The sequence below is a fragment of the Cannabis sativa genome, unplaced genomic scaffold (genome assembly GCF_029168945.1).
Source record: "Cannabis sativa cultivar Pink pepper isolate KNU-18-1 unplaced genomic scaffold, ASM2916894v1 Contig2, whole genome shotgun sequence".
Classification (NCBI taxonomy): domain Eukaryota; kingdom Viridiplantae; phylum Streptophyta; class Magnoliopsida; order Rosales; family Cannabaceae; genus Cannabis; species Cannabis sativa.
The window spans coordinates 1,374,559-1,388,461 of record NW_026870038.1 but is presented as its reverse complement, the minus strand read 5'-3'; the positions used below and the strand labels follow the sequence as shown (position 1 = coordinate 1,388,461).

The window sequence follows — 13,903 nt, the reverse complement described above, 5'->3', positions numbered from 1 at the left end:
AATAATCATTAATACTATATCGTAATAGAAATATTTTAGAGTAAATATAATTTCATAGATGTATTATAATTTAAAATAAAATTATTAATTTTACATAAATAAATTTACAAAATACATGTATATATTTTATTAAGATGTAATTATTCTTATATAGAGGTATACTTTATTAATACGGGGCTTAGAAAATGTATAACTAATTACAATTTAGAGGTTATTCTTATTTATAACTGGCCGGGACTTGATTTTTTTATAACAAATTAGAGATTATTCTTAGATAGAATATTTTTAAATAGAGGTTCTACTGTATATATAAAAAGATATAAATGAACTCATCTTTTTAATTATATTAAAATATTTTTACAAATAACGACGGGTGTTCAAACTAAACTTCAACAAACATCGTCTCAACCGTACTAAATATAAAAATACATATATCACATGGATATTTATTTTATTGAAAATCACAATGTAAAATACACATATAATATTTCAAATTTTGATGAGTATATCTATCACCCAGGCCCGGCCCTGGGCATAGGCGGGCTAGGCCTGTGCCTAGGGCCCACCCAGTCCAGGGGCCCAAAATTTTTTTCACTTTTTTAAAATTATACATTTTTTTACCAATTTTGAAAAATACCACATTTTTTCTAACCTAAGGGCCCAAAATTTTTTTTTTCCCTATGGCCCACTTTGTTTCAGGACCGGCCCTGCTATCACCAAAGACAATAAAACATTTAGAACCAACAATAAGGTTGATTTGAAGTTGTTCCTATTGGGTAAGAGGAACAGGGTGAATAAGTAATGATAGTACATGATCTTTTGTATGGCGATCTTGAATTCCATGTCCATCTCCATATTGATAAATGCAATGTGCCATTCTACCAAGGTTTAAACACATTTCAATGAAAGCCTTATTAATATTATTAGACTTATAGAACATTGGAGAGTAGTCATCACCATCATCATCATCCAAATTTATGTAATCTTTATTAATAAGCTTCCATGTTTCACTTATTAATAACTTAATACGTTGACGAGCTTCCTCTTCAGATATACCGTCTTCATACATTTTGCATTGGATTGATTTGGGAACATCGCCTCTTTTCAATTCATCCTAAAAAAATATTTATATATGTATAATATTAATATATACAGGACCGACCTTAAATTGTATTAGACATTAGAAAAAATAATATTAAAAATTAATGCGTACGATAATATATATTTTTTTTATAAAAAATTATTAGGTCTCTAAGTTAAGTAGGTCCTAAGTGCAGGACTAACTAGCCTGTCTTAGCATAAGCCTAACTCTAAATACATATTATGATGAGCAAAATTAAAAGACAGTACATGTAGTAGTTTTAATTAGTTTTGAGATTCAAAATATAATTTTATTTATAATACTTGTTAATAATGTAGAATATTGAAATCAGGATTTAAGTAGTTTATTATTGAACACGTTGTTTATGTAAATGCAACAAGTTTTTTAAATCATGATTTCAACCTCCTAAATTACTTGAAATTTCTTAAAAATTTGTATCATGTAATTATATTATACACGATCATGTAATAAGATGAAAACATAAAAAATACCTATAAGTAGTGATTAAAAACAAGAGATTTTTACACCACATACTGAAATTTTCTATGTTTTTCTTTTTTATTGTGGGGCAGAATTTCTTTCAAAAATACTGTATTTTTTTTAAACTGTATACTGTGTTAAGTTTCTTCTGTTGTTTTTTAGTTTTTCCACTATTGCTTTTAATTATTCTGTTTTGCGTTTCTCTGTTGTTTTATAAAAAGAGTATTTTTGAAAAAAATTTCTGTGTGACAGTATTTTTGTAAAAGTTAACTCAAATTACAGTATTTTTGTAAGTTTTCCTAAAAACAATCACAATTATAAGTTACGATAATTACCGTTGAAGTTCCCAGATCATCTGTAAGTCGTAAAATCATCGATGAATGTCGTATTATGGTAGGGTATCCATCAAAGCAAGTACTTAATAAGGTATCTTCCTTGATTGGATTCACTACAAAAAAGTATAAATGTGATAGTATAACAGGTCCTGATATTGATATCCATGCATTCTCAATGTACTCTTCAAAGCTTGGTGTGTATCCATTATAATACCATCTTGCTTCTCTTAAATAAGATTTGCAAAGATCTGCCCACTAAACATAACCAAAGAAAAATATCCATAAGACTATGTATAGAACAAAATTGGGATAATTTCATAAATATATAAAATAAACAAATAATTTTATATTTTTAAGGATTTTTTTTAACAGAAATACGGAGTGTTGTTTTTTGTTGTTTTTGAAAAAATATTATTGCTACTTAAAAATAACATAATTTGTTTTTACAACTACAAAGATTATTGTTTTTCGATTATTTCAGAACATTGTTGTTTTAACGTTGTTGCTACGGGTAAGCAACGTAAAAAAACCAACATTTTTCAGTGAAATAAAAACTATAAAAAAGAATTCGTAAAAATGTAAAAAGAAAATTCGTAAAAATGTAAAAAAAGTATAGTTTTAAGTGTATTATGTAAATTTTCTAACAAAATAACATATGTTAATATAAAGTGAAATCTTATTTAAAGAAAATGACATTTTTATACATTAATTTGTAAAAAAGAATATGACATTTTTCTCAAAGAAAATGTTATTTAATGGCCATTTAACTGGTTACCAATTATCTTCTAGTTACTTAAATTGTTTTTCTCATAATTTTTGAGTGTGTTTTATAAAATAAATTTTTCTAAAAAAAAAAGCCATATTTATTTTTTGTAAACTTTTTCCATTAACAAATAAACCCATAAATATAAAATTTCCCCAATAGTCTTAACACCAAAAGAACAAATAAGAATTAGTTACCGATTTCTGAAGGAATTTTATTATATGGAGGCCTTCTTCTCCTTTTAACACATCAAATGGAAGATCATTTATGAAATTGTATAAAGCAAGAAAACATGTCTTCATATACTCAGGGAGCCCATCCATAGCACTAATATCCCATCTATATATAAAAAAATATATAATAATAATTAAGAAAAGAAAATCACCATAATTAGTATTAATTGTAGTTGAAATTTGGTAGTTTAAGTAGTATGCAGTACAAAAAATCTTACTTTTACTCACAATAAAATTTGACTAAAAGTGAAAAAGTTATGGCTAATTGTAAATTACCATTTCTATGTTCTGACTAAAAAATCCGTGACTAAATGTATTAGTAACAAAAATCACAATTTATAAATTAGTTACAACTTGTATCTAATACTACATTTTAGTCACAAGTTGTAACGTCCCCGCTTCAAGCCTCCATTGGATCCTTACACCCACGGAATGAATGACTCTTATACACAAGTACGCCACTCTGGCTGCTTCCTGGATTGATGACTGGCCCTACAGACCAACACAAGTGTTTCCAGCGTGCTTTGTCCTCACTCGCACGCTTCCTGGGAAAACTTCCCAGGAGGTCACCCATCCTTAAATTACTCCAGGCCAAGCACGCTTAACTGTGGAGTTCTTTCGTGATGGGCTACCGAAAAACAAGATGCACCTTGTTGACATAGGTAGTACCAATCAATCCATTTAAGCTCTCTTCAACTGTGTAGTCCCATACCTACACAGTCTCAGAATCATCCCACTTGACCTTCCCAGGCGGTGTGGGATTGCACAGCTTACCCGATGTTTCCCCTTACGGATCACGGGACTACTGACTGTCACACAAGTAACTTTTTGTTGTGACTAAAAATCACATTTAACTATAAAATTTTTATGTTATAACTAAAAGGTTGTTACTAAAATTAGTTGGTTTTTTTTTTTTTTTTGTAATGATGAGAAGTATGGTAATAAGCAATAGAGTTTAATCTCAAAATTAATTGGCAATAAGTTAGAGATGTAGAGTCGTAGTCCATGATTTTATTATGAAAGGTATTAAGTTTCACACATTATCAATCTTTTGAGACTCTCTAGGATCTTTCTCATAAGTACAGTAGCTATTTTTTTCACTAATTTTTGAAGGCTCAATCATAAGATGCTACTTTTGGCTTATTATCCCCGAATCACAAGTAATTCCTTTTTTGCTCAATATTTTAGATCAAATATGTAACGTCCCCGCTTCAAGCCTCCATTGGGCCCTTACACCCACGGACTAATGGCTCTTATACACGAGTACGCCACTCTGGCTGCTTCCTGGATTGATGACTGACCCTACAGACCAACACAAGTGTTTCCAGCGTGCTTTGTCCTCACTCACACGCATCCTGGGAAAACTTCCCAGGAGGTCACCCATCCTTGAAATTGCTCCAAGCCAAGCACGCTTAACTGTGGAGTTCTTTCGAGATGGGCTACCGAAAAACAAGATGCACCTTGTTGATATAGGTAGTACCAATCAATCCATTTATGCTCTATTCAACTGTGTAGTCCCATACCCACATAGTCTTAGAATCATCCCACTTGACCTTCCCCAGACGGTGTGAGATTGTACAGCTTACCCGGTATTTCCCCTTACGGATCACGGGACTACTGACTGTCACAGAATACTGGTTAGAATTATATTTGGTTTTAATACCATATTAGAATGTAGAGCTATGGAACTTTGACACAAAAAGTAGGATGATTATGTGTACGGTAGAAGTGTGAATTTTAATCTCAAAATTGATTGGCAATTAGTAGAGTAGCTCACGATGCATGCTACAAAAAATCTTTCTTTAAATCACAATAAAATTTGTAACTAAAAGTAAAAAAATTGTGATTAATTATAAATCATCATTCTATATATGTTGTGACTGAATGTATTAGTCACTAAAACTAAATTAGTAACAACTTGTATCTAAATATTATGTTTTAGTCACAAGTAACTTTTTGTTATGACTAAAAGTCACATTTAGTCATAAAAAAAAATTATATTGTAACTAAAGAATTATGTAACTAATTAAGTTTCCAAAGTAGCAAAATTTATATTTTATACTAACCTCTCAACTGCATTAGTGAAGAGCTCCAATTCATCTAGTGTACCATAAACATCATATATGTCATCTATTACTGTTATTAAAGCATTTACTTTTGTACTCATTCTTCTAAAACTTTTGTAATGTGGCTCAAATGCAACTCCTACAGTCCATAAGAAATTCACCATTGTTCTATCTCTTGCAAATTCCAACTTCTTTCCCATATCAGTGCTTTCCCACCAGCTGCATATATGTACATGTTAAAATAAACTAAAGTAACGTTACGAGATATTTTAAGGTGTCCAATATTACTATACCATAAGTAGTATCAAGCACAATTAGTAAGCATATTCTGAGAGTTCTGGACAAAAGTTTCAAATTGGAGTTTCTTTCATCGATGAAAACAAATAGGGCATTTTCCTAACGAAAATTTTGGGCCAAATGTAGGGATATTTTAGAGAATTGTTAAAAAGTATTGTTAGAAATTTATTGGGGTCACAATTGTATATATTAAATGTGTGTTGGGTCATCAAATAATAAGTCAAATTTATGTGGTCTATTTTGGAATAAAGTTTATGACTTAAGAGTATGATTGTCATGATTTTAATATGTGGATACCAATTAGACAATTTCTATTTTGATGAGGGGCCAAATAGAAATAGTCAATAAATATTACCAACAGGTTTGTCTTTTGGTAATATAACGGGTAATGGTCCCCATTTGCATCTTATCTTTTCACTCTTGTATCCCCATCACCAAGAGCAAAAGTTTACAGAGAAAGGTTTTGATGCAAATTGGAAGATCATACCAATAAAGATCATTTAAAGGTCGATTCTATGGACTCCGGTACGCTTCCGCTATTCCTTAATCTTATTGTTTGATTCTCTTGAATTAATTAGGACTATATTCAGAGTTTACAGTGTTCTTTACAAGTATTACTGGTGCCTAGTACCAATTCTTTGGTGTCATATTGCTATTGGTGTAATTAAGTATACTATCAAGTCCCATATAATTTTAAAAAAATAACTTTTAATGAATATCACTAACTAATCGTGGAGCGCCACCTATAAAAAGTATTGCGCACCAGATATTTTAGCATATACCCCATTCTACTCTCCCCATTTGAACTAGGTGTATTATTGTAAGACATCTTAAAGTACCTAATACTATATAAGACAGTTTTTTTATATCTATCACCAACCGACACATATATTTAGTGCCAAAACATATATATATTAGAAATAAACTAAAGAGAAATAAATTCATTACATTATTACCTGAAGACATGTTTAAGATCATCTTGGTATATTGATTGGACAATGTTGAAATCTAGCTTAGCTAACATAAGTAGAGTAGGGTTCATGTCTAGTCTCTTCTCATACACATCAATAAACCACCTACTCTCCAATCTTAACATTCTCCAATGAAGTGGAAGTTCTAATGCATGGCTTACTAGTTCATAATCATAATCATAATCATTATTATTATTTTGATCTAATAATGATTGTTGTTTTTCCATGATCATGATTATGTATTCCTCAAGATATTTCTTTGTTGTTTGTCTTGTCTCTTCCAAAATACCATCTTCATTTTCTACCAAATAGAATGAAGCTTCATATAAAGATAACATTCCTTTGATATCATTGGTAGACACCATAAAATTGCCTCTTTCATCTTTGCACGTACTAAAAATTTCTGCAATGAATGTAGTAATTCCAAACATTTTTAAGTAATTATTAATTTATCATATAGTACTAGAGAAACAATAATGTTGGTATGAATTAGCTATACATATATAAATGTAGGGAAACGATTTTGTCGCATGATGTACTTTTACAGAATGTATTCCGTGGTACATTAGATGGATCTCAGGGTACATTAGATGGGTCTCAGGATACGTTACCATTTTTTAACCCTAATTACCCCTAAATCAACTCCAGCCCTCAGATCAAATAACTCCCTCCATCTAACGACTACCGTACATCACGGAATACATTCCGTGAAAGTACATCACGGGACAAAATCGTGTCCCTAGAAATGTATATGGAGTTTTTATTTTTATGGTTTATTAGCAAATTTTACAAAAATGTGATTTTTTCGAAAAAAAAAATATTTTATGAGAAGTTTTGGATAACCATCGTAAACAATTACATCCTCAGGGTAGCCCGTTACCTTATATTTTTTAACTTTTCTCATAAAATATTATTTTTAAGAAAGAGAAAAAAGAAGCATATTTTTGCAAAAAGTGTATAAAAAATGTTATATTATTTATTAAATAATATAATATTTAAGATTAAAATTGTGATATATTATATATATTATTATGAATATAATATATAATATAATATAATTTGGAGTTATATATATGTAATAATCACAATATAATGTGATTGGGAGTTACATATATGTGATAGTTGTAACATAAGAGGTGGAGTTACTCATATTTTGTAACTTCTACATGATCACTAATTAAGTGCGTAAAGAGTGGTTACACAACTTAATTTTTTGATATAATTCAAATATAGTTGTTGGGGATTGAATTTTATCATTTATAATGTGTATAAGTGATATTAAATAAAGTGAGAATAGTTTGAAATAGTTTGGAGTGTTATTTGCAAAAGCTAAAAAATTTGGTAACTAGTAACTAGTTACTATTTTTTCAGCATTAATAGTAGAACGTTTTTTTACTATGGCTTTTAACATCTCATAACCTTCAAATCACCCATTTAATCTCATTTACACCCCATTAAGAAATGGTAACAACCCTTGGGTGTAGGTTATTTGAATTTCAAAGTGTGTGATCCTAAACACTATAAATAGATACCTTAGTTCATATTTTGAGACACACTCTTCTCTTCTATCTTTCAAACACAAAGAGATGAGAAGTTTTCTATCAAAAAAAGCACATTGCTAGAAAACCTTAAGGCTTGATAATTCCCAAATCTATTTCCTAGAGTGTTCCCTTAGTGCTTAGAGATAGGGAAATAAGCTTTTGGACAAAGGTGTAATACCTTGTTCAAGTCATGGTGATCCCCACTAATCTACACTCAAGGTTGTGAGTGAGTGTACATATATAATATTCTCTTGTTATATATATACACATGTGTTGTATCTTCTTCTTCTACTTTTCATATATACATATATCTATAATATATATAGTATATATATATATATATTATATATTATGTATTGTTACATTTATTTAATCTCCTTATTAATCTTTGTATTATGTTACAATAGAGTTGTAATGTTTTAATTTACTTCTATTGTAATAAAATCTTTAACAAAAAAATACATAAAATATATAATCTTCACTATAAGTATTATATTTAATGAATAGTATGAGTAGTTGAATTTGAAATTGAACTTAAAAATGTTAACTCAACCATTTATAATAGGCTAATTATAATTTTTATCTCTATGAGTTATTCGTAATGCTAAAATATAAGACTTGTTAATTTTAATCATATGTGAAAAATAAAATGTTAATGTGTGGCTGATTAGTCATTACCACATTAAGGCTACGTGTGCATCTTAAAATTATTATTACAATGTAGAATTTACTACTAGTATTTAAAATTAGTTCTAAGTTCGGCAAAATATTTCATAAATATATGATCAGAGACATTATTTTAATATAGAGTATATTATTGTATGAAGATTTTTGTCAATAAAGTATCAAAGTGTCTAACATGGCACACATAAATTACACACAAATTTAACACATATTTACGTGGTAAGTAATTTTAACTAACTAATTATTTTTATTTAAGATGAGTCTCACTTATCGAACTAGCTTGTCACATAAGTGTGTGTCAAATTTATATGTAATTTGTATGTACACATATTATTTTTCTTTGATTATTAATCAGGTAATATATTAATATTAGGCTAATTTAGATTTTTACCCCTAAATTTTTAGGTCGTTAAAAATTTTTCTTGAACTATTGAGATTATTAGATTTAAGAATTTTTATTTAATTTTACTAAAGAAAGTTTGAAGTGGATAAAAATTTAGGGAACATAATTTGGTATATGTTAAAGTTCAAGAAGTATGATTTTTTGTAACGTCCCCGCTTCAAGCCTCTATTGGGCCGTTACACCCACGGAATAATGACTCTTACACACGAGTACGCCACTCTAGCTGCTTCCTAAATTGATGACTAATCCTACAGACCAACACGAGTGTTTCCAGCGTACTTTGTCCTCACTCGCACGCTTCCTGGGAAAACTTTCCAGGAGGTCACCCATCCTGAAATTGCTCCAAATCAAACACGCTTAACTGTGGAGTTCTTTCAAGATGGGCTACCAAAAAACAAGATGCACCTTGTTGATATAGGTAGTACTAAACAATCTATTTAAGCTCTCTTTAACTGTGCAGTCTCATACCTACATAGTCTCAGAATCATCCCACTTGACCTTCCCCAAGCAGTGTGAGATTGTACAGCTTACCCGTATTTCCCCTTACGGATCACGGGGCTACTGACTGTCATATATAGATATCAAAGTTCAAGAAGCACAACTTAGTATATGGACAATCGCTCGTCACATTAGCGAAATGGAATGAAATTAGATAAAAATACTTAATTCCAACAATCTCAATAGTTCAAAATTTTATTTTTAATGACTTGAAAAATTCAGGAGACATGATTCGATACATATCAAAATTCAGGAAACAAAAATCTTACTTAATCTTATTAATTATTATCGTCAAGGTGATTAGTTGAATTTAAAATAAACCTCACTTATTATAATTTGAAATTAAAATTTAATGATGTTGTTAATGTAAAAATAAAGGAGTATTATATATATAACACATACCTTGAGACACCGGATAACCATGTTGTCGTAGGAGTCTAAATTCAAGAGAATTGGCATACACATTATTATTATTATTATTATTATTATTATTAATATTATTATTATTATTATTATTATTATTATTATATATATCTTTCAATATATTATTAATTTCATCCTCTTTTGCTCTCTTCACCATCACTCTTACTTCTTCCTTTAGTTTCTCAACTCTTTTGACATATGCTTCATCCTACACACACAAAAACATATATATATATATATATATAAATAAATAAATCATTGTTGGTATTTTTAATTTTTACATTTGTAGAGTTTATAGGTATATATTCTTATAGTCACTACTACAAAAAAGAAAAATGTCAGTTTTGTAAATGTACTTTTTTTTTCTATATGCATGGGAGATATAATTTATTTTTCATACAATAAATTATTCAAAATTTCTCCAAAGCTAATAAATTAAATATATGCTATATACATATAACTAACTATATATCTACACTTTTTATGTAAAAAAAAAAATGAATTATATAACTTCTATAAGTACATCAAAACAAAGAAAATGCACATATATGTTCACACCAACAAAAACACCAATATTAATAATAATAATAATAATCATAATCATAATAATAATAATAATAATAATAAAAATAATAATAAGATATTTGTTACCTTGAAAGGAGTAGAAAGTGATTGTACATAATCAAATTGCCAAAGTGGGGGTTGATAGTTTGCTGATCTTCGAGAACTATTCTTCTGATTATTATTATTATTATTATTATTATTATTATTATTATTATTATTATTATTATTATTATTATTATTATTATTATTATTATTATTATTATTATTATTATTATTATTATTATTATTATTATTATTATTGGTGGACATTAATACAGTTTTATTATGAATAATATTATTATTATTATGGTAATTTGAACTTAAACATGATTTCACAGATCTAGTGAAGGTATTATTATTATTATTATTACTATTCCACCTAATAATACTACTTACAGTGAACACTAATGCAGCCATTATAGATTTTAATATATATATTTATATATATATTTATGTATATGGGACTTGCTTAATTTGTTTTTCTAATACCCTCAAGAATACTCTCTTGCAATATTGCAATATATGTATGGATATGATATAGTTTGGCTCTATTTATATACAACATCAATATATAAAAGGTCATATATTTACATATCTAGACCATGCATGTTTTATTTATTTAACTTTATGTATGAAAATGTATGTTTGTTTAATTTTATTTAAAACTACTATCACATAATTTTATTTTTAATAAATAATGTAATTTTATTAATAGTAATTAGTTAAAATAATAGCGTCATACAACACAATTAGGACATCTCTCCTATTGGAAATACAATCAGGATTAGAATAAAAAAAGCGAATCAATTAATTGACTGCTTGATTCCCATATCGTTTGACAAAAGAATCTACAATAAAATCTGATGAAAAAAAATTGTAGCATCATAGTTAATTTTAAGAACACTTATATTTCCTCCACCTCCCAAAAGATACAACAATAAAAACTGTTGTAGTTTCGTTGAACCTATCAACTTGAGCACTCAATTATTGTGTAAGATACGTAATTGCACTACTAACAACTCCTTCAAACGCAGAGAACTATGACGAGTCATCAAAGAACAAAGAAGACGAGACAACAACAAAACAAAATTATCTTACAGAGACAAGACTAATCACAGTAAGTTAAACAAAAGACACTTGAAAATTATGTCACAAAAACAAGAATAATTACAATAACAAAAACCTAATCACATTAGCAAAATCTTAATATTTTAAAATAACTATCATATAAATTTTAAATAAATAAAAATATATAATATATTTTATAATAATAGTTCATTAATATAATAAATATAGGCATATAGAGTAATATATTTATTTTAATTTATAAATATTTAAACCGTCACTACAAATTTTTTTACTTTTAGTCATAATAAAACTTGTGACTAAAAAATCTGTAACTAAAAATAGTAGTCACAAATATTATAATTTGTTGTGATTAAATGTATTTTTAATCATAAATACTATATTTTATCACTAAAAGTAAGTGTAATATGTTGGGCGAGTATTAATATGTTCTATTAATTTAAAAAGTACATACTATCATATAAAAAAGATAGAGCCTAATTAATAGTTTTTGTAAAATTCATAGTTAAAATTAAATAGTATTTACCTACCCTTATTATTATTACCCAAACAATAAATAAAAAATTAGAAAGTGTCATGTCAAAATAACACCCAAGCATTTGCGTGAAACTCTATAAAACGTGCATGATAATGAAATTGCAATGTCATTGTTATTATTATTATTATTATTATTATTATTATTATTATTATTATTATTATTATTATTATTATTATTATTATTATTATTATTATTATTATTATTGGGTCACGATTATGTCATGTGATTGTACTTTCACGGAATGTATTCAGTGATGTACGGCAATCGTTAGATGAGAGAGTTATTTGATCTGAGGGTTGGGGTTGATCTAAGGGTAATTAGGGTTAAAAAATGGTAACATACCCTGAGACCCATTATTACGTACCCTGAGACTCATCTAATGTATTCTGTACATCACGGAATACATTCCGTGAAAGTACATTACGAGACAAAATTGTGTCCCTATTATTATTATTATTATTATTAGTAAACGTAGCCGCACTTCACGCGATTATGTAAAATAGCAAATATAAATTTTGGTTATGTCTTTTAAAAATCATTGATTGTTCTTTATATTTAGTTAAATTATAATTTAGATATTGTGTTTCTCAAAATAAAGTATAATGATATACTCTTTCTAATTGTAATCAAATATTTTCACCGAACCAAATAAATACAATCCAATTACAAAAAAATAGACATGCATCAAGTTACCATTGGATTAAATTGAATGGGAGTAGTTGGATTGAATCAGTTTTTTGAGAAAATTTTAAAATCTAATTAAAAATCGATCTAATTTAATTACATATAATACATATTAAAAATATATTGCCTTTATTCATATATAATAAAAAAATATCTAAATTTGTTTTTATTTCTTGTTTATTAATTTTCGATAAAACCTAACTAAAGAAATCCTTAAAAAGACCTTAAGAACACATGTATAGTTTAGTTTTTATGTATTTTTTTAGTTAATATTAAAACTCAAACGTTGAATAGAAATAATATTTATGATACCCATCCATAGTCTGAACCATCTTTTTTTTACTAAGGTGTCAAGTAGCCAAATAAATTGTGAATAAATTAAATTACTATAATAATTCTAGTTTAAAATAATTTATTTGCCTAAGAATTTTTATTTTGATATTTTTCAGCTAATTATGAAAATTATTTTTCTTATTTAAATCATCATAATATTTTATATCATAAATTTATTTATAGTTTATTGTGTGTAATTCTACTTTTAATCATTTTTGTATAACAAAATTTTGATATTTTTTTAACTAATCAAATGGCAAAAATTAAAAAATAAGTTTTTTGTTTTAATTTTAAAGCTTAGACCAAGATTGAAAAATGCAAGAATATATTTGTTGTATTTTTATAAAGAAAATAAGAATTATAACTAATTGGGTAAGACAAATCTTTTTAATCACCCACTAAAAGAATAATGTAACACTAACTTTGTCACAAAGTAAAGTAGAAAAATAGTCATTTGTACAACCTATAATACAAAATCCACATTGATATCTAAACTATGTGGGATTATTTTAACCAAGAGTCAAATTACCACATTTATAAAAAGAAATTAAAAAAATAAAAATAAAAAAATAATATAAATAATGCTTTATTTCTTTTATATAAATATATAGACATATAGATATTAATTGATGATAAAATTTATATATTTATATAAAATAATTAAAACTGTAATAATTTATTAATATATGATATTTTATTATAATAATAAGACTCTTAAAAATATTTTTTTTATATAAATTTAGTGATATAAATAATTTAATTGTAAAAAAAAAGTATTCTTATTAATAAATTATTATAAATAACTATAGTTTTTAATTATTGTATATACGTAATAATTATTATATATATTCAACTAAAATTAA

The 13,903-nt window shown here is 27.0% G+C and overlaps 1 protein-coding gene across 1 annotated transcript; it reads right to left on the bottom strand.

Moving 5' to 3' along the window:
• Positions 1–414: 414 nt before the first annotated feature.
• Positions 415–10,902, bottom strand: LOC115716805 (terpene synthase 10). The gene is made up of 7 exons (XM_061107592.1): positions 10,448–10,902; positions 9,776–10,004; positions 6,233–6,650; positions 4,980–5,198; positions 2,878–3,019; positions 1,918–2,172; positions 415–1,114 (listed from the first exon to the last, which is right to left on the bottom strand). The coding sequence occupies exons 1-7, from the start codon at positions 10,814–10,816 to the stop codon at positions 770–772; spliced, it is 1,977 nt and encodes a 658-aa protein (XP_060963575.1). The 5' UTR covers positions 10,817–10,902; the 3' UTR covers positions 415–769.
• Positions 10,903–13,903: the final 3,001 nt, after the last annotated feature.